Below are 24,655 nucleotides of genomic sequence, written 5' to 3'. Positions count from 1 at the left end.
AGGTGGATCACCTGAGGTTGAAGTTTGAGACCAGCCTGACCAACATGGTGAAACCCCATCTCTACTAAAAATACAAATACAAAATACTAAAAATACAAAAAAGTAGCTGGGCGTGGTGGCAAGCACCTGTAATCCCAGCTACTTGGGAGGCTGAGGCAGGAGAATCATTTGAACCCAGGAGGCAGAGGTTGCAGTGAGCTGAGATCATGCCACTGCACTCCAGCCTGGGCAACAAGAGCAAAACTCCATCTCAAAAAACAAAACAAAACAAAAACTATAGAAATGCTGAAACACCAGTGCCACAGATGACCAAGTCTGTGTTGAACATTACTTACATCTTAAGATGACACAACACTGAAGTCACACTCGGCTATCTCAGTGAATGCAATGGAAAGTGAGGTGCACAACACAAAGTTTATTCAAATCAGAAAACAGATAAGCTTCACGACAGGTGGTGATGTTATAAAAGATAATCTATATCAAGGGTTCAGTACAAATTAGTCTGGGAGCCTGCTACAATATGCAATTTACTCTAAAGTACTGTATCATCAGTGTGATATTTTCCAAGGTAAGTGAATCCTGAGTGGTCAGCACACATGGTGGCTGCTATCCGATAGGGCAATTCAACAGACACTGCTAATTAGCATACCGTATATTTAAAAATGGACTTTTATGGGGAAACTAGTGTCTTGTTAATTGTCGTGAGAGGTTCTCATGGGCAAAATTAAATGGATTCAAGGCTGGCCAGAATAGCTTTCATGACTAGGGTGTAAGAATCCATGAACTCGCCGGGCGCGGTGGCTCACGCTTGTAATCCCAGCACTTTGGGAGGCCGAGGCGGGCGGATCACGAGGTCAGGAGATCGAGACCACGATGAAACCCCGTCTCTACTAAAATTACAAAAAATTAGCTGGGCGTGGTGGCGGGCGCCTGTAGTCCCAGCTACTCAGAGAGGCTGAGGCAGGAGAATGACGTGAACCCGGGAGGCAGAGCTTGCAGTGAGCCGAGATTGCGCCACTGAACTCCAGCCTGGGCGACAGAGCGAGACTCCGTCTCAAAAAAAAAAAAAAAAAAAAGAATCCATGAACTCTCCTTTAGTCCCTAGCGACAGTGGCTGAGGCCTGTGTCTGTTGGTCCAGTCCACTTGCCAATACAGGAGTATTACAGAATCTTACCCCAGGAATATCGCTGCATCTACCTGAAGAAAACCTTATATACAGGGTGTGGTCAGAACATCTACAAGGAGAGAGAGCTGGGACTCCATTCAGCTTACAGAAGAGGATGCTTCTGGGCTGGCTTCATTATTAAATGAATATGGATCTCTTATGTGTGAGGCAGATTCCAAACGCTCTCAGTCTAATTTGGTAGATTTAAGGGAGCAGCTCACTCACCAGATCTGATTGGTCACGTGACTGACCAAAGGCAACAGGCTTGGTGACCTTTGAAAACATTTCAATTGTGTAAGAGAAAAAGGCTCTTTTAGAAAATTCTTACAGGGGAAGTCTGTGAAAATCGCAGTTGGTAAATAATGCTTAGACAAAGCTTCGTACCTACTGGGAACTCAAAAAGTATGTATGAATGAGAGAGCAGTGAACTGATGGTTTCTATAGACAGAGGAGCCAACATTCTACAGGCTACATGCACTGTCTGCCAAGGACACAGCCAGATGCTAGGTTCCCGGTGGTTAGTAAAGGCCTCCTTGAAGAGAAACATCATTATCTAGGCCTGTGGAAAGCAGCCCCAGGCTGTGCACATGCGGCCCACATGTTTTCTCTGTTTGGCGTTGTGTCTTAGGGATGTGTTCTCAGCGTCTTGCGGGCTGGAGTGCAGTGGTGCAATCTCGGCTCACTGCAACCTTCGCCTCCCGGGTTCAAACAATTCTCTGCCTCAGCCTCCCAAGTAGCTGGGATTACAGGCGTCCGCCACCAAGCCCAGCTAATTTTCGTATTTTTAGTAGAGATGGGGTTTCACTATCCTGGCCAGGCTGGTCCTGAACTGACCTCATGATCCACCCGCCTCGGCCTCCCAAAGTGCTGGGATTACAGGCCTGAGCCACCACGCCCGGCCCGACATGGGTTTTCAAATCAGCCATGTGCAGCCCTCATCCATATCTGTGCACTATCTGTACAGCAAGTAAAGTTACCTGGGACGGTCAGACTTAAGGATTCTTTTGAATCGATCTCTTTAGTTGCTGTAAAGTTAACTGACTTACTAAAGTTAACGTGAGGACTTGAGAGCATTCTCCTTTGTGATTTGAGGAACCCATGTTAGGTATTACCCACCTAATAGCAACCGACTAAAATGTGATGTGGAGGTTCAGGATCAACTTCTCTGAGATGAATCGTCTTTCAAAACTTGAATTTGCTAACCAAGTTGAGGAAGTGGCAACAAACATCCAGTCACATCTTATTGGAGGTCTGCTGCAGGGTTCCTTAAATAATGAATGTATGCATTTATAGAACACTGACAGAAATGGGTTGAAAAACTACAGAAACCAAGAGGCAAGAGTACTAATTAGAAACAAACGTTGTGTAAGCATGGTTGAAGCCGATTAGCACAGGGAATTAGATTTTTATACTATTCAGAAAAATAGTCACTTGAATTTGGCTTTGGAATACCGTAATCACCAACTCAGACATAGCCATGTTTAATAGCACAGAATTTCATGACATTGTCACAACCTGAAAGTCTGCAGACTGCTGCTCCATCCTGCACTCTAACCCTAACCTCTACCCACTCCAGGCCAGACATAGGGCTTCAATTACTGTTGAGGCTGAAATGAGACGAGATGAGAGGCTCCTCCCCAGCCTCTTCCCTTCCCCCTTCCCCCTCCTATCCCATTTCTGGTCTCAAGGAGAGAACTGTTTTAGTGTCTAGTTGGGCTTTAGAAAGAGCACAGATAACCGTTAACTTTTTCCAGCATGAACACCAACTTTCGCATATAATTCTGGGAGAATTTCGTACCTAGTGTTTTAATTTTTTTTTTTTTTTTTTTTGAGACGGAGGCTCCCACTGTCGCCCGGGCTGGAGTGCAATGGCGTGATCTCAGCTCACTGCAACCTCCACCTCCCAGGTTCAAGCGATTCTCCTGCCTCAGCCTCCCGAGTAGCTGGGATTACAGGTGCCCGCCACCATGCCCAGCTAATTTTTTGTATTTTTTAGTAGAGATGGGGTTTCACTATGTTGGCCAAGCTGGTCTCAAACTCCTGACCTCGTGATCCACCCGCTTCGGCCTCCCAAAGTGCTGGGATTACAGGCGTGAGCCACCACGCTCAGCCGTGTTTTAATTTTTACTGCACATGAAACCAATATTGCATGTGCCCCTTAAACTGTGCATGCAAATTAAGAAACAACAGGCAGGTCATATAAACACTGCTGCAGGACTTCTCTATGAAACTGTTAAGAGCTTTTAGCACCCATTCCTTCATCACACTTAGTTTTTTACACATGCCTGTATCAGTAAGCCATATTAGACCCCCCTTACAGTAGACTTCATATTGGTACTGAACACTGTTACAGGAATCCCATTCAAAAGATCCTTTTCTCCAGCCACCTGCTACCCTAACCTCTCTAGTATTCTCCACCTACCCCCCACCCCGCTTTATTTGTCCTTAACTAGAGCTATGAACTATTGACATGTGTGCTTACCCCAACATCCATGGAGTAAATACTGTAATCTGCTATCCTACTTTTCTTTGGGGGCCACAGGGAGAGAAGTTTTCTCTTACTTTACCTGAGCTTAATTATAAGAATCCACTATTTTGTTGGTAGCAAACCTAGGTTCTACTTCTGTGAATTTTTTTTTTTAAACAAAACAATGCAATATAAATACAAAGATTTCATAGTAGCCAACCACAGAAATTCTGTCTTATGATTGCAGCCATACAAGGAAGCACAGTTATTTCTATTTGTTCAGAGCTGAAATTAAACTTTTTCCAGAGCACCTTGAGGGGAAAGATTTAAATGATTTCTAAACAGGAAGTAAAGACAAGCACTGTATAACATTTATAAACTTATATCCTAGACACTCAAAACTCAATGAAACAAAAAATTCTCAAAATTTAGGATCTGGTCCTTAGAAATTTGAAGGTGCTGCCAAAATAAACAGTGGTATATTTTGATTTTGTCTCCTGTCCATCAAAGTCTTTGCAATTAATTTTTATTCAATAGTACATCCAGTAATAAGATTTTCATTCAGAAACTAAAGAAAAAGGACACAAGAATTTCAAGGGCTTGAATATATTTTTATATTGATATTCTGTGTCATTCTACCCTAAAATAATACATTATTGATTACATACAGGATGAGGTGAGGTATTTGTAAAATATCTGGTAAAAAATAATTATAATATACAGTATTCTACATGAGATGGAATCTTATGACTCCTTAGGTCTTCTGAAGTGTTAAAGTGATCATCTAAATTAAACTGCTCTGAATGGACTTACAGCTGTTCCCTAAAACCATGTTAAAAAATGAAGGCTTTTACATTTTCCCAGAATTTGTGCAGAAAAGGGAAAGTACATAATTGGCATTTATTTCTCACATCCAAAATAATGCATTCACACAAAACCAGGATCTCCCACGTTTAGCATAAAAAGAAAAAAATACTAGATTAGAGATATAAAATCTCTGAGTAATGGTTAGGTTAATCCACCAACACCAAAGAAATTCAAGTGGTCAACAGTCTTGAAAATGCTTTATTGAAATGTGTGACTTATGTGCAGATGTGTTTGAAAGACCACAGCTTGAAAACTGATTTTTGAAACTTCTCAACAACCAATTGAAAAAAAAAATGAAAATCCCTAATGGGCTTGACTTCTAGTGTAACCAGAAGCCTGGTGTAAAGTTTTCCTTTAAACATTTTCCATTACAGAAACTAAAGAAAACAAAGCTATTGTATTTGGAAATCGTTGGAGTTTGAAGTTTCAGAGGAGAAGCAACAGTTTTTCAGACGTGTAGGGTGACTTCTTTTTTGGTTACATTTGGATGAACATGGACTTCACAGTTCTCGGAAGAACACCGGAGGGGTGTTCAAGTCTGTATGCTTGTCATGTTGAAGAAACGGAGATACACGGACAGGAAAGGAAAAGGATGACAGGAGAAAGAGAGGAGACTTTGAAAAGGGCTCAGAGAAAAGAGAACTGGAACGAGACATGGTTAGGTTAAGTCTAGTTATAAATTTATCAGAAGCTGTGCGCACCTTTTTAAAAGTCCTAAATTTACATTCCAAAAACTGCCCTCCCAACCCCCAAACCCGCTGTCCCTGCCTTGGAGCTATTGTGAAAGTCTATGCACAAAAACTGAAACAGGAAATAAAAAATAACCCGGCCCTTCCAAACCCCAAAACAAACCCAAAAAAAGCTGTACATTTTTTTTACACATTGGATTAATAATATAGGCATATAGGTGGCATGATTCAATTAAAAGGCTTTACTTTTTATGCCAGAAAAAACCCAATAAATAAAAGGTGCTAAAATTAGCATTAAGAATTTGGTTGTAATATATTGACAAATCTGGGAAGGCAAGTCCTCAAAGCTCCCCGATACTGATCTGTCTCAGCAAACTACAAAGCAAATACATAAATAATGCAAAATATGATTGAGAATGTGAGATTTTTAAAAACAAAGACAACATAATTCAGGTTAACTCTGTTGAACAGTCAATAAATGAAATTCATCTACACCTGAATAAAACATATTTAACAATTGAAAAAATTTTAAACAACCACAAAAAGTAAAAACTTTAAACAAACATGAACAGGATTTGTTTTTAGGGCACACAAAGGCCCCTGCAGCAGATTCCAACAGTAGTTTTACTGGTGTGTCTTCTACAGATGAGTTAAAGAGACAGGCTGAGCTCCACACACGCAAGATGACTAACAGGGCGACAGGACAGTCACACACGGCGGAGTGCCACACCCGGCTATAATCCCCAGATTCCACTGCAGAGCTGGCTTTGTGCATAGGAGGCACACAAAGAAAGGTGATTCAGGCAGACATTATTCAAAAGCTACTTCGTCGTGTAACCGTTGAATAATGTTTGGGAAAGCTTTGGGCTTTGTATTTTTAAGTTTTACTCCTTGTATTTAACTTTTTAAATAACAAGGTCACTAAAACTCATGCACGCTGCAAAAAACCTCATGCAGTAGTTAAGGTAAACCATCCAAGCAGTTTTTATTCATTAATATTCATAAATACACACAGCAGCTTCATTAGAGATTTCAATTTTCCTCTTCAGTTTGAATGTGGAGTATTAGGAGAGCCTTTTGCATGTCAAGGTACAGGAAGCAGAGATCACCCCTGCACTGCTACCTACATTTACCTGCTAGAAGTAAAAATTAGTTAAGTGGAAATGATTATCATATATATTTTCTCTCTTCCTTTTGAATGTACACAATGTAACAAGAGTGACAGACCTGAAATTACAATCACCAAACAAACCCAAGATAGTTGTTGTCCACTTTCATTGGCAAATACAGCACAGAGGACATTGTCTGCGAATTGGGATGTCATCAAAGAGGAGGTGGTGGAGGCTCATTTCCTTTATTACTCTCTTTTAAATTTAGGTTTTCTAAAGCAACATCTAAAGGCATAATATCTACACAGCCCATAGCACCAAAATCTGCCATCTCCCCCCGATCATCCTCGTCTGAGGATGAGCTCTCTTCACGCACTAAAGTGGACAGAAGGAGCTCTTGGACAAACAGGCTGCGGTCTGCACGCTCGCTTTCCATGGACTGGCGCTCCGTTTCAGACATTTTAGGATCATTCAACCTGTGTAAGTTAAAAAGAAAAGACCTTATTGTTAAAAAGTCAATGAACAATGGCATGGCCAATTTCTACAGTGCTCTCCACTGCGGAAGTTTTACAGGTGGCAAAATTCAGAATGAGACATTGCTGGAATACCTGGCTCTAATTTATCCTTAATCGTGTTGAGACGAATTCCCCACACTTGTTGCAATACAATTTGCACCTGGAGGTGCAAATCTATGCTTTAATTAGACTCAATGAGAAAAAAAATACATTTAGACTTTTTCCACTCCAGAGAAAGCTAGGTGAAAATTTTCTAAGGAAAACAGGATTTCTTACAGATTAGATGCTTGGGAAAGTATCTAACCAGAATTTCATCTGGAAGTAAATAAAAAGAGGAAAATAAAACACAAAAAAACAAAATCTGCAGTGAACAGAATATTCAATTGAAAAACATCCTAAAATTTCCTCTGACTTTTTCTATTACTCTATTTAATTCTTCCTGGTATATGCAGAAGCTAGAGAGGGCAAGAAAACACATACATACAACCTCCTACATTTCTTCTACCAAGGACCTACAGTGTAGCAGGGCAGACACAAGGTCTACCTGCCTGACTTGCTCCCCTGATGCACGTACTTACGAGATCTGGGCTATGCTGGGGAAACCTGGCTCATCTGCACAGAGACAAGACAGATTTCCTGATGAAATATAAAATTTAGGATATAAATGAAACTGCAAGACTTGTGAGGATCTTCAAGTTGGGGTTAGCAAAATGAGCTGGTCCCATTGTCAAAAGATTAGATCTGGCCTGGCACGGTGGCTCATGCCTGCAATCCCAGCACTTTGGGAGAATGAGGCGGGCGGATCACCTAAGGTCAGGAGTTTGAGACCAGCCTGGCTAACGTGGTGAAACCCCATTTCTACTAAAAATACAAAAAATTAGCCGGGTGTGGGGGTGCGTGCCTGTAATCCCAGCTACTCGGGAGGCTGAGGTAGGAGAATCCCTTAAACCTGGGAGGTGGAGGTTGCAGTGAGCCGAGATCGTGCCATTGCACTCCAGCTTGGGCAACAAGAGCGAAATTCTGTCTCAAAAAAAGACCGATCTGACTTACACACTCCAACAATCACTTTCTAAAAGGTCAACTATCTTGGACTCCAAAGAAACTGTGACCTTACCATCAGTTCCAGGGCAACATGAATAGGAACTGCCCCTGGTCAAAGAAAAGACCAAAAATAAGGCTTGGGCCCTATATATATCACATAAGAGCTGTGTGACCAGACAGCAGGATCTCCCCTGCATACACTGCAGTCGTTCTCTTTGCCTTGAAAATTCACAATGCATGTTAATATATTTGAAGTTCTGAGAAGCCCAACAGTAAATGATCTCTATTTTTCTTACTTTGCTTTCTCCAACCTCATTAACTGGGGGTGGAAGAACATAAGTAATTACATATATTCCTTAGAATATATGAAGTTAAGAGAGTATTTCTGGGGAAATATTGCCTTAAATAAATTATATGAATATAATACAATAAAAGATGTGGAAAGTGGTTTGCAAACTGCATGGTACCATACAATGTACAGTATCAGATGACAGAAGGGGGATTTCAAGAAGCTACAACCAGGCCGGGCGCGGTGGCTCACGCTTGTAATCCCAGCACTTTGGGAGGCCGAGGTGGGCGGATCACGAGGTCAGGAGATTGAGACCACGGTGAAACCCCGTCTCTACTAAAAATACAAAAAAAAAAAAATTAGCCGGGTGTGGTGGCGGGCGCCTGTAGTCCCAGCTACTTGGAGAGGCTGAGGCAGGAGAATGGCGTGAATCCGGGAGGCGGAGCTTGCAGTGAGCAGAGATTGCGCCACTGCACTCCAGCCTGGGCGACAGAGCGAGACTCTGTCTCAAAAAAAAAAAGAAGCTACAACCAGAATCCACAGAGAGCACTCTGAGGTCACTTATACCATGCTCTGAGAGTTGGGTGTGGAATAAATGCACAGAAAAAAATTACAGATCAAGCTGAGTAATTTGGGTCTTTAAAAAAAAAAAAAAAAAAAGGATAGGGCAAGGGTGGGTAGGAAGATGTCCTTTCCAAAGGGCACTGGCAAGACATTCCACCCACAGTTCTGTGAACTCTCAGTAGAAATGCATGCTAGTAGATCTCCTTTTTGAGGTAGGGACTTAGATCTAGTATGTTACAGACCTGCTGCTGGTCAGTCTCTATGGGGAAGGCTACATGGCAACAGGTAGCTCCATCTGTGGCTCTGTGGTTTTCTTACATTAAAGCAGCATTATCTGATAATAACCAGGCATAGTTACTGACCTTGCAGAGATAATTCAAAGGTAAATTACCCATTTAAAATGTTTTTCTTGGTTTCATAGCAAATGATGATAACAAGTACCATTAATTGGGCCTTTACTATAGGCCAGACACTGGGCCAGACCATACACATTCCAGTATTCCATTTAATCCTCAAAATAATTATCTCTCTAGAGGCAAAACTTCTGGGATACTGATGATAAAACTGAGGTTTGGAGGAGTGAAATGACTTGCCTAAGGTCCGAAACTTGTAAGTGGCAAAGCTGGGGCTCTAGCCTAGGGATTTTCAGGCATTTTTTATTCTGCACCCACAATATGTTATTTATAACTATATACATGCACCACTGTATTAGAGCATGAGATAAAAGAAATATAAGTAGAAATTATAATATTTTCTTCTAACATCCCAATGAATTGTCATACACACTGCATTTTGGAGAGAATGATGTATTACACAAACTTTATTCTTCATTTTACAGTTCTTGCTTTATATTCCTCTCTGCTCCCTTAAAAGCCCAAATTAGTCCAGGTTCATTATCTGTTGAGGCTAAGTCTCCACTCATCATTGCTCTTTTTAAAAATTCTTTATATTCCTAAAAGTCACATAAAATGCCTGTGAAGTTTCAGCAGACAAATACATGCAGTTGCTAACAGTTTCAGAAGCAAACAAGAACTCCATTCAGTTGAGGAGTTTACTGTTTTACTAAATATTATTTATACCATAGGAAGCCATTTTTTTTAACAGTTACTTTTGTGTGCCAACCATAAAAATTTAAATCTAGCTTTTTTTAGAAATTCACAGGAGAAAACTGCCACTGTATTATGGAATCCTTCTTATATTTTTAATATTTCAAAGCAGATTAAAACTGGCAATAACAAGCAATGTTAATTATGATAAATGCACCTACTATGAACCATATATATATAATGATACAGTGTTTAAGTTTTATGGGTACTTTGGCAAAACAATTCATATTATATGATGATATATACCTTGAGAACAAGAAGACCAGTTATTTTATTTTAGAGACAGGGTCTCACTCTGTCACCAAGGCTGGAGCGCATGGTGCAATCTTGGCTACTGAAACCTCTGTCTCCAGGGCTCAAGTGATCCTCCCGCCTCAGCCTCCTAAGTAGCGGGGACTATAGGAGTGCACCATCACGCCTGGCTCATTTTTGTAGAGATAAGATTTCACCACGTTACCCAGGGTGGTTTGGAACTCCTGGGCTCTGGTGATCTGCTTGCCTTGGCCTCCCAAAGTGCTGGGATTACAGGTGTGAGCCACTGGGTCTGGCCCAGTATTCTTAATTTATCTAAAATAACTACTATGTTTCACATTCTTGGGGAAATACTGAATATGCAGTTTTAATCAGAGATCTGTGAGTTTTAATCAAACACAAAATTTTAAAGAAATATATATGCACAAAAGAGAAAAGATAATTCCAGACTGTAGTGGCAATAAAACATTACTTCCCAAAGACAATTCTATTAACAAATGAGCTACCTTGTTAAAAGAAACTGAGAATTCTGGAGAGTCTGCTGACTGCTTTCTGTATTAGCTATGTTGGTTGTTGCTGTGGATTGTGTGATTGTAGTGGTGACACTGCTTGTGTTAGTACGCCGGGTTGCGTTGCGTGCGGTCTCCAGTTGTTGCCGTGCTGCCTGGGCATGCTGCCGTTCTAGCTGCAGCTGCATCTGCAGTTGTTGTAACTGAGAAGCGGAAGGGCCAGAGGAATTAAGCTGTCCTCCTGCAGAACGTCTCACTCCTGATAACTGAGATAAAAGCTCTGCCAATGGAAATGAAGACAATTAATGTCGGCTTAATACTGAGGAAAACAAAATGCTACAGGTCACTCTTTTACTGGAACAACATCCAAAGCATCGTGAACAGGTAGGTAACCACCACAGCATACAGTTTCAGTTAAGAGCTGAATACATTCTAGAATGCCTCCTGGAGGCAGGAGTTACTGTGTACAGAGAATGCAAATGCATACGAATATTAACCCAGACTGAATTATGTTTGAAGTAAAACTTAAATTGTCTTTAAAATTATTTGCATAACAGACTAATTTAGTTAAGCTTTCTCTTAGTATTTAATGAAGTGGTTTATCTGTGGGCCCAATTATAATATAAGCTCTCTCAATATGTGTTCCATGGAAGCAGGGATGAGGTCTACTGTTGACTATATTCCCAGCTCTCAGAACAGGGCCTGATATAGCAGGAATTTAAACATTTACTGAAGGACTGAATTATTAGGATTCAGTCCAAGAGGCCTGGATCATTTCTGATGGTGGCCCTTACACACTCTCTGCCTCTGCCTTCTCCCTCTAGTACCTTCTGGTACTGCTGTTTCAGAGTACCACTGCAGTAGATACCACTAGCAGTGCTCAGCAAGGCTGAGTGGCTCCTGAGAACCTGCTGCATCTGACTGTACAGCCTACTTAGTGGCCTGTTATAATCCAGACTGTCTTGTGTCCATAAGGCTATACTCATTAAGAGAGGTGTAAACCTCTGTCCCTGCATCCTCATCTAAGTAAGGTACAGTGAAATGCCTTCTTCCAAGTGGAGGGTCTACCTCGTTTATAGGGAATCGATGACTGCCTTGCAGACACTTTCAGGCCAGCAAAAACTCTTTATAATTAAAACTCATTAACAGTTTCTGTTTTCTTGCTCACTGTTGCTTTATCCCAGGCTTTTAATAGCACTCTTATACCACTCTTTCATGGAATATACAGTCTATCACTAAAATAAACTAACTCACTGACAGAAAAAAAATCAAATGAGGAAAATTTCTCAACTTTGAATTTTGCTCCAGAAACTACTTTAATTTTTAGTGTCTGCCACCAAAATAGCAGGTAATATTCCCTTTGGATGAAGAAATATTTTTTAAATCCCCCAAACTCAATTTATTAGGCTTGTTTTTGTTGTTGCACACCCAAATGTCCAAAGCACATTTGGAATTAAAATTTTATATGGTATATCTAACTTTTAAATAACATGATAGGTATAAAATTGTTCTTAGGTTTTTTTTTTGTTTTTTTTTTTTGAGACGGAGTCTCGCTCTGTCGCCCAGGCTGGAGTGCGGTGGCGCGATCTCGGCTCACTGCAAGCTCCGCCTCCCGGGTTCACGCCATTCTCCTGCCTCAGCCTCTCCGAGTAGCTGGGACTACAGGCGCCCGCCACCACGCCCGGCTAATTTTTTGTATTTTTAGTAGAGACGGGGTTTCACCGTGGTCTCAATCTCCTGACCTCGTGATCCGCCCACCGCGGCCTCCCAAAGTGCTGGGATTACAAGCGTGAGCCACCGTGCCCGGCCTCTTTTTTAAATTGTTATTTCAGGTTTGGGGGTACATGTGAAGGTCCTTTACACAGTTAAACACCTGTCACGGGGGTTTGTCGTACATATTATTACATTACCCAGTACCCAATTAAGCCCAGTACTCAACAGTTATCTTTCTGCTCCTCTCTCTCTTCCCCCCCGCCTCCAGTGTCTGCTGCCTCCTCCTTTGTGTTCCTAAGTTGTCATTTAGCTCTGATGTTCTCAGTTTCTATTACAGATTTACACTTATCAGTGTTTTAGGTGTTCTGCAGGGTACTCATGGCTTCCAGGTAGGTGCACACTTCACCACATGGACACATTTCAGAATTATTGCTTTAAATGTGTGCACACTTCCCACAGTCTTACCACTTATCTGCTTGGTGTGTCTTGCAGATTGCCAGGCTACAGTGACTTCTTGTATTTTATTGTGACCCTGTGTTCTGCTACGAACTTCCCAGGTTTGTCATGTACTAGACTCAGTGACATGGCCAGGTTCAAAAACTGTTTTCTTTTTTTTTTTTTTTAAGATTCTTCCCAAGCTATTAAACATGTACCTTTCAGTATGTTCTATAACAATACAGTTCTCAAATCAAGGTCAGGACATTAAGTCCTACTTTCCTTTCTTCCATGAGAAGAGCTTAATTCTTTAGTCTTGTCAATTAGCTATAGATAACAGTTCTGAAATGTGTCCATGTGGTGGAATGTGTACCTGGAAGCCATGAGGCGCCCTGCACAACATCTGAGATAGGCATAAATCTGTGACAGAATTTTACACATAACATGTTCTTAAAAATGTTAGCTATATCTTATAAAACCTAATTTCAAATGTGCTTTGGACTTTTTTTTATGTGTACTTATGGAGATTTAACCATGAAATTTTGGAGGTATTCAAGCTGAAATCTTTTATGATTTCCTTGGGCTTCAATAGAGGCCACAAATACAACATAAAACCATTTCTTATCATCTTATATCTCTAAGAACAGTAGTCTCCCTTTACCTGCAGGAGATATGTTCCAAGACCCCCAGTGAATGGCTGAAATGAGCATTTGGATAATACAGAACCCTATGTATACTATGTTTTTTCCTACACATACTTATCTGTTGTGCTAAAGTTTAATTTATAAATTAGGCACAGTACGAGATTCACAACAAAATACAGTAAATCTAAAAATATACTATGAAAGTTATGTGATGTGGTCTCTCTCTAAGTATCTTATTGTCCTGTATTCACCTATTTTTTGACTGTAGTTGGTTGTGGGTAACTGAAACACTGGAAAGCAAAACCACATATGGGGGGGGACTACTGGACTTAAACAATGCCAGAAGTGTATGTATTACTTTATGTTAAGTGTCTGCTTTTAACACATTTTACACTTTTAACACATTTGGGAATTTTGTGAAAGAACACGGCTTATGATCAGAGAGGTGAGACTAAGAACACAAATCTCACAAAAAGTTGTTTTTTTTTTTTTTTTTGAGACAAGGTCTCACTCCATCACCCAGGCTGGAGTGCAGTGGTGCGATCTTGGCTCCCTAGAACCTCCACCTCCCAGGCTCAAGCGATTCTCATGCCTCAGCCTCCTGAGTAGCTGCGATTACAGGCACCCACCACCACATCTGGCTAACTTTTGTATTTTTAGTAGAGATGGAGTTTCGCCATGTTGGCCAGGTTGGTCTTGAATTCCTGGCCTCAAGTGATCCACCTGCTCCAGCCTCCCAGAGTGCTGGGATTAAAGGTGTGAGCCACCACACCTGGCATCACAAAAAGTTTTAAAAGGAGCTCCTCCTTCCCCTGCCATTTCCCTTATTAATGTGAAACTAACTTACCAGCTATAGGATCCATGGCTTCCCTATTGCTTGGAGAATATGAACTCTGAGAAGAAGAAAGTCCACCAGTAGAACTGCTAGTAAAGTGCATGTTTGATCTACGAGCACGAGGACCTCCTAATCCCCGGCCAGGGTGAAACATTCTACGTACATGTCGAACACCACTCGATTCATCATAACCCAAAAGTTAAGAAAAAAACGAAAGTATTTCACAGAAAGAAAAAAAAAAATCACTTGAGTCCTTGCTAGAGAGATATAAAGATTTCCTGAATTGTAAGCATTTAAAAACAGCGCATTTAACTTAAAGTGCAAATGTCCCAACTCTTATCTATGAGGGTTATTAATCCTAAAAAGACACTCAAATGTAAGGCAACATGTGAGTGTGTGTGTGTATTGGGTGGGTGAGGTAAGAAAGTTTCTCTATATAGCTCATGAAATCTCAAATACCACCTATAATGAAAAAGGAACAACACTGAATTTATATTCAGCAGATCAAAGATTCCTTTTGGATTATTAGTTTTAATCTGTCTTCAAGCCTCTTTCTAATGCTGCTGCTAAGCAGAAAACAGATTTGCATTTCTTGTGTAAGACACACAGACAGATTAACATGACATTTATCATGAAGTCAAATTCCCAGCAGCCCCAACCATCTTACACAGCTGAGTGTGAGTCAAACTGAAAAAGGTCCTGAGTCACAAATAGCTGTCAAAACTCATGAAGACAACCTTACGTTTCCACAAAGGCAAATGAGAGGTGGGGGAGGCCAGATCATATAGAAGAGATTTTTCCTTTAAAGCACCAAACAGACCAGCTTTATAATGCAGATTAATTTTTTTGCTGGCTTCTCAGTTTTTCAGCTGATGGTTCTGGAGTTATTTAAGGACCAGATGGGTAGCTCCAAGAGGCCTTCAGGTGTCACGGTACATGCACTGTTCCATCATATTCATGAGGATGGTTTGGGTTCTAGAGAAAGTGATATGATCATATTTATATATTCGATAATTTTATATTATGATTTTATATATGTATGTATTTTGAGACAGGGTCTCATTTTGTTGCCAGGCTGGAGTGCAGTGGTGCAATCATAGCTTACTGCAGCCTTGAGCTCATGGGCTCAAGCGATCCTCCTACCTCAGCCTCTTGAGTAGCTGGGACCACAGGTGTGTGCTACCAGCTCAGCTCTTTATTTTGGTAGAGACGGGGTCTTCCTATGTTGTCCAGGTTGGTTTCGAACTTCTAGGCTCAAGTGATCCTCCCACCTTGGCCTTTCAAAGTGCTGGGAGTATAGGCATGAGCCACTGTACCCAGCTGTACCCAGCTGGTGATAGTTTTAGAGGAACAATTCATAACCTGAAACCAGAAGCATTGAGTCCACAAAATTAATCGCTCTGGTAGGCCAGTTATCTCAGGGAACACTGCCACAAACTGTTGAGAGATAAGGAAGGGAATGCAGAAATAAAAGCAGGAGGCTGGGCGTGATGGCTCACGCCTGAATCCCAGCACTTTGGGAAGCCGAGGTGGGCAGATCACCTGAGGTCAGGAGTTCGAGACCAGACTGGCCAACATTGTGAAACCCCACCTCTACTAAAAAAATACAAAAATTGGCCGGGCGCAGTGGCTCATGCCTGTAATCCCAGCACTTTGGGAGGCTGAGGCAGGCGGTCAGGAGTTCGAGACCAGCATGGCCAAGAGACCAGCCTAGCCAATATGGTGAAATGCCATCTCTACTAAAAATACAAAAATTAGCTGGGCATGGTGGCGGGCACCTGTAATCTTAGCTACTTGGGAGGCTGAGGCAGGAGAATTGCTTGAACCCAGGAGGCGGAGGTTGCAATGAGCTGAAGATAGCGCCATTGCACTCCAGCCTGGCCGACAGAGCGAGACTCTGACTCAAAAAAAAAAAAAAAGAAAAGCAGGAAAGGAAATTTAAAGCTAGAGCTGACCTTATGCTATCCTACTCAGGAACTGGGCAGGAAATGGCTCTCTCTGGAGAAGGGGACCCCAAAAAGGAAAGGAACACCAAGATGCACACCTGTCCCCACCATCTCACCACACCACACCCACAACAGGGTAAGGCAGCAGAGGAACAGAGAGGGAAAGCAAATAATGCCTCTTCACATTTAACTAATTAAATTTTAATTTGGATTAACATTTTCCGCTTTTGTATGAAAACGCCATCCTGGAAGACGCAATTTGGTCAAACTGCCTTAAAAAAATCTAATTGTAATGAACTAAAGATGAAGGACAAGTCAACTTCCACTTAATGAAAATGGTTCATACAACAGTGATAGTATATAAAAAGAGAAACAAATTGCATCTCAACACTGAGTCACTTTTAGGAAAAGTTCAAATAAGTAAAAATAATTTGGAGATTACTTTTCCTCTTTCGGGGTATATTATCCTTAAAATAATCAAAATGACAAGCTGGATGCAGTGGCACGTGTGTGCCTATAGTCCCAGCTACTCAAGAGGCTGAAGCAGGAAGATCACTTGAGCTCAGGAGTTTGAGACCAGCCAGGTCCACACAGCGAGATCCTGTCTCCAAAACAAAAAATCAAAATGACAAACATTACAAACAACTCTTTTCCTTGTCATCTCTTAAAAGGATATTAAATCTCTAGGGGCTCTGTGTTCAAGTGTAAGATGAGCTGCAAAGTCATCCGTGACATGATTAGGATCGCCTCCAGGTAACGCTGCACATATTGGACAAATCTGAAATAGAAGTAAAGAAAGCAGCTTAATAAATGAACGTCAATAAGACATCTTTCCGGATGAGTATTTTGCTGTAAGTTTTACTATTATCAAGTTTTAACCAATAAAAAACACAGCAGATCCTGAATTAGTGAAGAGCAATAGAAGCCTAAGCAAGAACTGTTCACACAAGGTCCCTCAGGGTCAAACACAACAGCTTCAGGCACACCAAACTTGATCTCCGGCAGGGCCTTCTAACAGCCTGCCTGATTCATTTGTATGGTCTAGCAAAATAGTTACCATTAAAAAAACTTCAAAATGTGCTATTTAGTGCACATTTACGTTTAAGTCCAGTCTTGAACGGTAAAGACAGATACAAGCCTATGGCACACTTCTCCAAAGTGAGCTATACTTGAGAGCCAATTCCCAAATAAGACAGCAGAGGTCTGATAAAAGGCAACTGTGCCAACATTCAACAGATATGTTGAATGTAAGACAGATTATGATTACTGATAATATGCAAATGTGGTCTATAAATTTATGAATGTGACTTCCAAAGGCAATATGGTATGGAAGCCCATTTTTTAACCTTATTTCCCGAAGAAATGGGTGGTAGGCCAGAAGCTTGTAACCAGGTCAGGCTCAAGGAGTAGAAGAACAACTTTCCATGGGCCTTTTGATAAGAGATAGGAGAAAGTAGGAATAAGATGGTGTGTACACAGTCACAGTTTGGGGAGCGGGTGACAGGTTGGGAAGTTGGTTTCTATAGTTAACAGAATTGGTGAAACAGAGGGAAGGAGAGGGGAAGGCTAGAAAGAATGAGGAACTTTTTAAAGAGGAAAGGCCCTTACTCTTCCGAAATTCAAATGGGCAGATAATGTTCTAACAATGGTAGCCAAGCCTTGAAGTATGAACAACTTCAATCTTAAAGAACAGGGACAAGAAGAAAGGTCTGAAGCAAGGAGCATGACCAAAGGGAGCCCCAGGAAGTGCACAGTTCAAGTTGTAGACTTGTGTCTTTATCCATAAATAAGAAGGTTAAAGACAGGATATGTGATTCATCTTGCCAGTACATGTGCCGAAATTCTTTCACTTAGGCAAAATCTAGGCAATTGGTCGGCCTTATTGTCTGCTGACAGCACAGTGGGAGTAGGTGGTAGCGCTGGAGATGAGGGGAGATGGAAAAGGTGTGACTTAGAAGGACAATCCTGGGGTATGGAGGGAAAACAAACTGCTCTGGTTCCTGGAGCCCAAATATAACTTTCCATCTTCTAACAACTAGAAAGCAGAAGTCCCCTGAGAGTTCAACTCTGTTTTGGTATCGGTCTCTCTTATGCCTAATCAGCTGTCCTGATTATGTGACTCAGGACTCTGAGAAATATCCTCAGGAAAACCCAAATATGTTCATGAGAAATAATAGTTAAGCATACAGTGTGCAAAAGAACCAGAGAGGTCACAATGGAATGTGAGGAGGCAAATGAGAAAAAGAAGTAGATAGACCTGCCTATGCCTTTCTTAGAAGATGCCAGGAAGGTGGTAAGATTCTTTCCTCTGTCAGAAAAGTAGCTGTATGTGGCACAAATTTACAGATTATCCACTCTCTCTCTTTACTAGGAATTTAACTTTTACTATCCGTACCATTCCTGTACTCTGACATTACCTGGTTATGTCTGATATACATATTTTACTTTTCATGTGCTTCTGGTCTTACCTAGCTAAACTGTAAACTCTTTGACAGATGCAGGACAGTGTGATTTCTCTTTGGTTTTAAACTCCGGCCAGACTTGATTTAAAAAAAAAAAAAAAAAAAAAAGACCAGCAATGTTTGGAGAAACAGAAAACAAGTTCCAGTTATTTAAAAATAACACAAGCCACCTTAGAGACTCATCATTCTGAAAACGTTAACAAGTGCTGGGTTATAGTTTTATTACATTATAAGGCTGTATAGCATTTTTATTTAAAGAGAAAGTAACCACCAAAAGGGAAAGGCATCTTTCTTCTAAGATACTTTCCTTTAGATTGGCCTTCGGGTAAAATCTATAAACAACTTGAGCTATCCAAAGATAGCTGCAGAGGCTTCAATACTTGAGGGGACATAAAAATGTTGGTAGATGAGAAAAGTCCACAAGGATATAGATTCCTAGAAGGAAAACAGAATGGGAAGCAGAGACATCAAAGTACTAAGAATGTCCTAGTAAGATAGATAATTTAACAAGTAGAAAAGCACCTTTGAGACGAGCATGCAAAATAAAAAGAAAGTCAAGATCCTTCCTTATCATGTACTGACTTTGGTTCTATACTCAAAATCTTTTTTATTTCATTGGAGTAACTCTGCTAAGATGTCAGGATGAAGGTATTCAGAACTGCTTCATTCATAGAGAAATAATATAAAACCAACCAATCAGCCAACCAAACTTCCATAACTACTAGGGATAAAGAATTACTGAGGATAAGAAATTACTGTGGTGGGAGGATCACACAGGTTGACAGTTGGCACAGAAAATCAAGAGGCTAGTCCAGGCACGGTGGCTCACGCCTGTAATCCCAGCACTTTGGGAGGCTGAGGTGGGTGAATCACGAGGTCAGGAGTTCGAGACCAGCCTGACCAACATGGTGAAACCCCATCTCTACTAAAAAATACAAAAATGAACTGGGCGTGGTGGCACACGCCTGTAATCCCAGCTACTCAGGAGGCTGACGCAGGAGAATCACTTAAACCCAGGAGGTGGAGGTTGCAGTGGGCCAAGATCGCACCACTGCACTCCAGCCTGAGCGACAGAGACTCCATCTCAAAAAAAAAAGAAAAAAGAAAATCAAGAGGCTACATTTAGAACCAAGTGGAAGATGTTGCCACACTTGGGTCACATAAAGTTAACTCAGATGAGGACTTGGAAAGGAAAACTAAGCTCAGATGATGGGATCACAGAGGTCTGGTCATCTTTTCGGTTTTACATTTTATATTTAGCAAGCTAACTCATGCTTTAAGACAAAAACGCTTGTTCTCAAGACTGTGTTTTCTGAGAGGAAATGAAGGGAACAAGAGGAAGAAAGAAAAAGGAGAGCAAAGCGGGGCAGGAGAAATGGGAAAGAGGTGATGGGGAGCGGGAGGAGAGACAAAACAAGCTACTGTGTCACTCATGGGCACAAATACTGCTTAGTTTTGAGCGTGTCTTCATTTCCACATCATGGTGCCTAATATCTCTTACAAGACAGGAAAACTTGACACAAAGGGTAATTTTAGGGTACTGACCCTAAAATTATGTCAGCTTGTCAACATTAATACTTATCATACTTCCACTGCCACATGATAGAGTAATATCTATTATTTGTACAGGAAAATTCCATATAACACACAAGCTTAAAATTAAACAACTTGTCAATTAAGATTTACTTAACTGGCTTAAGTCAGTATTTCTTTAATTTGGCTAAGAATATAAACCATCTGGGCCGGGCACGGTGACTCACGACTATAATCCCAGCACTTTGGGAGGCCGACGCAGGTGGATTGCCTGAGGTTAGGAGTTTGAGACCAGTCTGGCCAACATGGTGAAACCCCATCTCTACTAAAAATACAAAAAATTAGCTGGGCATGGTGGCGTGCACCTATAATCCCAGCTACTCAGGAGGCTGAGTCAGGGGAATTGCTTGAACCACGGAGGTGGAGGTTGCAGTGAGCCGAGATGGAGCCACTGGATTCCAGCCTGGGTGACAGAGTGAGACTTGGTCTCAAAAAAAAAAAAAAAAAAAAAAAGAATATAAATCATCTGGAGCAATTGTTAAAAATACAGTTTCCTACTCCTGGAAACAGAGGAATTTAACAATCTATTTTGACGAAGGTCCTGGTTGATTATTAACAAACTATGTAAGTTTGGCAAACATAGCTTAAATATACAATGATACTGAAAAACTGTATTTACTCTGTTATATTAAGCACCAAATGTTATTGTTACCTAACATAACAAAAAAATTTGTATTCACAGCCGGGTGTGGTGGCTCACGCCTGTAATCCCAGCACTTTGGGAGGCCAAGGTGGGCGGATCACCTGAGGTTGGGAGTTCGAGACCAGCCTGACCAACATGGAGAAACCCCGTCTCTACTAAAAATAAAAAAAAAAATTAGCCAGGCGTGGTGGCACATGCCTGTAATCCCAGCTACTCGGGAGGCTGAGGCAGGAGAATTGCTTGAACTTGGGAGGCGGAGGTTGCAGTGAGCCAAGATCACGCCATTGCACTACAGCCTGGGCAACAAGAGCAAAAACTCTTTCTCCAAAAAAAAAAAAAAAAAAAAAAATTGTATTCACAAATGTCCTTGCTATTCTCAGTGTCATCTCTGCTATTGCTCGAGTTTCCTCTTCTCCTTCACCTTGCCACTGAGGGTCACCATCAATCTTGCTTTTTATCTGTAGCCCCTTTGGAAGCCTTTACCAAATGAGATGAGGTCCCATCCCAAGGATGTACAGAGTCTCCATTTTTCCACGTGGTTCCAGGGCATGACTGCCAGCCAGCAACCAGTTAGGGCACATTATAGCACAGTTTCTTGCCAATGTCTTTAAAACATACCTTCTTAAGTCATTACTCCACATATAAACACCGAGTCACTGCTGAATGTACAGAACTTTTCCTCTATGAAAGCACCTAAAGTCAGCATGAGTGATTTTTTTTTTTTTTTTAAAACAACAGCTGCACATATTCTTCCCCATACAATTATCAACCATTCTAAAGCAAGTCTGGATTTCCTCTAGCCTCTCTCTTGAACTAATACAACCACATCAGACAGCATTCTCTCTCTGGGTACTATGCACAGCTTTAAAACTATTCTTTATAACCACATTCCTATTTCTAGTTCAAGGATCTATGCTATGAAATCCAGATAAGTTGGTAAAGTTAAAGTTGTGACTGGCTAAATTCATTATATTATATAATTTTGTTACCATGGACTAATCCATTAAACATTTACTGAGTACCAAATCAGAACTAACTTAACACTTTAGGTTAAAACATTATCAAGAAATGAGCATAGTTCCTGCCAACATTAAAGTTCATATGAATTTCATCTCTTTTTAAAAACTGGGGCCAAAATTGGGGCAGGGCACAGTGGCTTATGCCTGTAACCCCAACACTTTGGGAGAATGAGACAGGGAGATCACTTGCAGACAAGAGTTTGAGACCAGCCTGGGCCACACAGTGAGACACAGTCTCTATCAAAATATTTTTTTTAATTGGTATTTTTCATTATTTCTTCAAACTGGGGTACAATTCATGTCTCTGCTTTTAAGCGGCTCTTAGAACTCAGCTACAGAAACACCCAGGCTTATTATGCCAAGGGATTTTCTGATCACCTGCAATACTATGGGGGGAATTGGGTTTAAAACACTCTTTTTCCATAGAAGAGTAATGACCCAAAAAGAGCCATCTAAATTTAAAGCCAACACACAAAACCTGTTGACATGTGTTATACTTTCGTACTTATACAAAAAAAAAGAAAGAAAAAAAGAAGAAAGACATTCTATTGAGCTAACTACCACGGCCAATGACAACTTCCTGCCCAATTAAAAGTATTAGTTTATCCTACAAAATCTGCAGATATAATGAATACAAGACTGAAATTCAAGTTTTGCTTTGAGAATACACATAAAGGACTAGTGGATGATCTATGCTACATGGTCAAGAAACTCCTTTTGGGCCTTGTAGAACCGTCTAGCTTGTAGCTACCTGCACCTTGGCCATCCATTTTGCCAATATAAATAAAGGTCCTTTCAAGAGTTGAGTGAGCACACTGTTCAACTAGATTACAGTCTAATTTTCTGTTGCTGCAGTGAACAGTTATAGTAAGTGTTCAATTATAAGTGAAATTAACTTATAATTGTGAATTACTTCATATTAAATTATTTTCCCTCTCGATTCCATTCTCCCATCATAATGCTGAAGTTAGATTTGTCACTGGCTTCTAAAGAGCAGCATTTACAAGTAATTTAGAAAGTCCTAAAAAGCAATTATGTTTTACTTTTAAACATGGTTCTTGTACAAAAATTTACATGTATGATGACATCTTGAGAATTCACAGAACTTGAAATAGTATTAATATAATTTAGCTATACTGAAAAATAATTCCAAAGAAATCAGAAAGCAGTTCACGAAAGGGCTTGTGCTCCTGTGAGAATCTGATGATGTTGCTGATCTGACAGGAAGTGGAGTTCAGGCGGTAATGCCTGCTGGCCCACTGCTCACCTTCTGCTCTGTGGCTCGGTTCCAAACAGGTCATGGACGGGTACTAGTCTGGTCCCGTCCGTGGCCCAGGGGTTGGGGAACCTAGGTCTAGAGGACACATGCAGGTAACGTGGGGCAAAGCAAGATAGCAAACAGAGCATTTAGAAAGGAACATGTTAAGAAGAATAGAAAAGGAGATATAGCAAGCTGTTGTGTAGATATAATCCCCCAAACCAAAATGATGTAAATCACTCTTGAATTCCCTAATTCAAAAATGCAAAACATTGAGGGGTGAGAGGGGACACACAGTAATATCACCTGGACATTTACATGTAACTGTAGCATACTGGAGCTGATAATATGTTTCACATATATACAGAGAGGCATTCAAAACACTTAACAACTGGTATGGCATAGGCACCAATCCTTCAGAATGGACACTAGTCAGCATGCTACACTTGGCTGTACCTGCTGAATGCCAGCCCTGCCTCTAGGACTTGACCCATGTGACCTGAAGAAATCCTGTATTTTATATTAAAGATTCTTATCTGCTCGCCATTTTTCACTTTGAAACGTCTGGGTGTATGGGTGGGAACAGATGTAGATATAGTACTCATGCAAAGATTAAGGGCTAATGAGGAAAGATAAATCCTTAAAATATTCCACAAAAACCAATATGAAAATAGAGTGACAACTGCCTTGGGCTATGTACCAAAAGCCTGGAAACTTAATGAAGGCATAAACACAACTCACAAGAAACACACCATGGTAGCATTTGTAGGTGGTGGGTATTTAATTTTCAAACTGTGTATCAGGTATGCCAGAGTGTAAACAACAAATTTTGAGTATTTACTTTTGGGGGCAGCGGGCGTGGCACAAACCAACCAGAGGCAAGGTTACGGAAAACTGGGTAGTTGTCTTGCCCCTGAGGGGTGATGAAAATACTATACTAGGGACTAATGGCTGATAATAACAACAACATATAATAATAATATATATTATTGTTATATATCATTATTAATATATTATATATTTATTATCAATAATATAATGATATTTATATATTATATATAATAATACATATTTTTTTTTTGGAGACAGGGTCTTGTTCTGTCACCCAGGCTGCAGTACAACGCAGTGGCACAATCATGGCTCACTGCAGCCTCAACCTCCTGAGCTCAAGCAATTCTCCCACCTCAACCTCCCAAGTAGCTGGGACCACAGGTATGTGCCACCACATCCAGCTAATTTTTAAATTTTGTGGAGACAAGGCCCCACTTTGTTGCCCAGGCCAATCTCAAACTTCTGGGCTCAAGCAATGCTCCCGCCTCAGCCTCCCAGTGTTGGGATTACAGGTATGAGTCACTGTGCACAGCCTGATAATGATTTTAAGGATGCCTAATTTACAATAAGAACTCCATGTTTGTCTTACTGTATTTAGGTAAAGGACCCAAACTTAACAGAAATTAAATCAAAGAAAAATGATTGCAAGTTTTCCACAACCAGCATGGAGATGCAACTGAGTCAGGATTCTACATACTGGTA

The 24,655-nt window shown here is 40.8% G+C and overlaps 1 protein-coding gene across 3 annotated transcripts in view; it reads right to left on the bottom strand.

Moving 5' to 3' along the window:
• Window positions 1-6,149: 6,149 nt before the first annotated feature.
• Window positions 6,150-24,655, bottom strand: part of KCMF1 (potassium channel modulatory factor 1) — an 82,037-nt gene continuing 63,531 nt past the window's right edge. For 2 of the 3 annotated variants that reach the window (XM_058428740.1, XM_058428741.1), the window contains exons 4-7: window positions 16,835-16,925; window positions 14,214-14,399; window positions 10,572-10,854; window positions 6,150-6,774 (exon numbers count right to left, since the gene is read on the bottom strand). In XM_058428740.1, the coding sequence (XP_058284723.1) occupies window positions 6,513-6,774; window positions 10,572-10,854; window positions 14,214-14,399; window positions 16,835-16,925 (822 nt within the window). In that variant the 3' untranslated portion in view covers window positions 6,150-6,512. Of the gene's footprint in view, window positions 6,775-10,571; window positions 10,855-14,213; window positions 14,400-16,823; window positions 16,926-24,655 lie in introns of all 3 variants that reach the window. The other variant, XM_032177311.2, reaches the window with a different exon arrangement.

The sequence above is a fragment of the Hylobates moloch genome, unplaced genomic scaffold, assembly GCF_009828535.3.
Source record: "Hylobates moloch isolate HMO894 unplaced genomic scaffold, HMol_V3 SCAFFOLD_15, whole genome shotgun sequence".
NCBI lineage: Eukaryota > Metazoa > Chordata > Mammalia > Primates > Hylobatidae > Hylobates > Hylobates moloch.
Note: the sequence above shows the minus strand (reverse complement) of the source record. Positions and strands in the feature narration are given on the sequence as shown.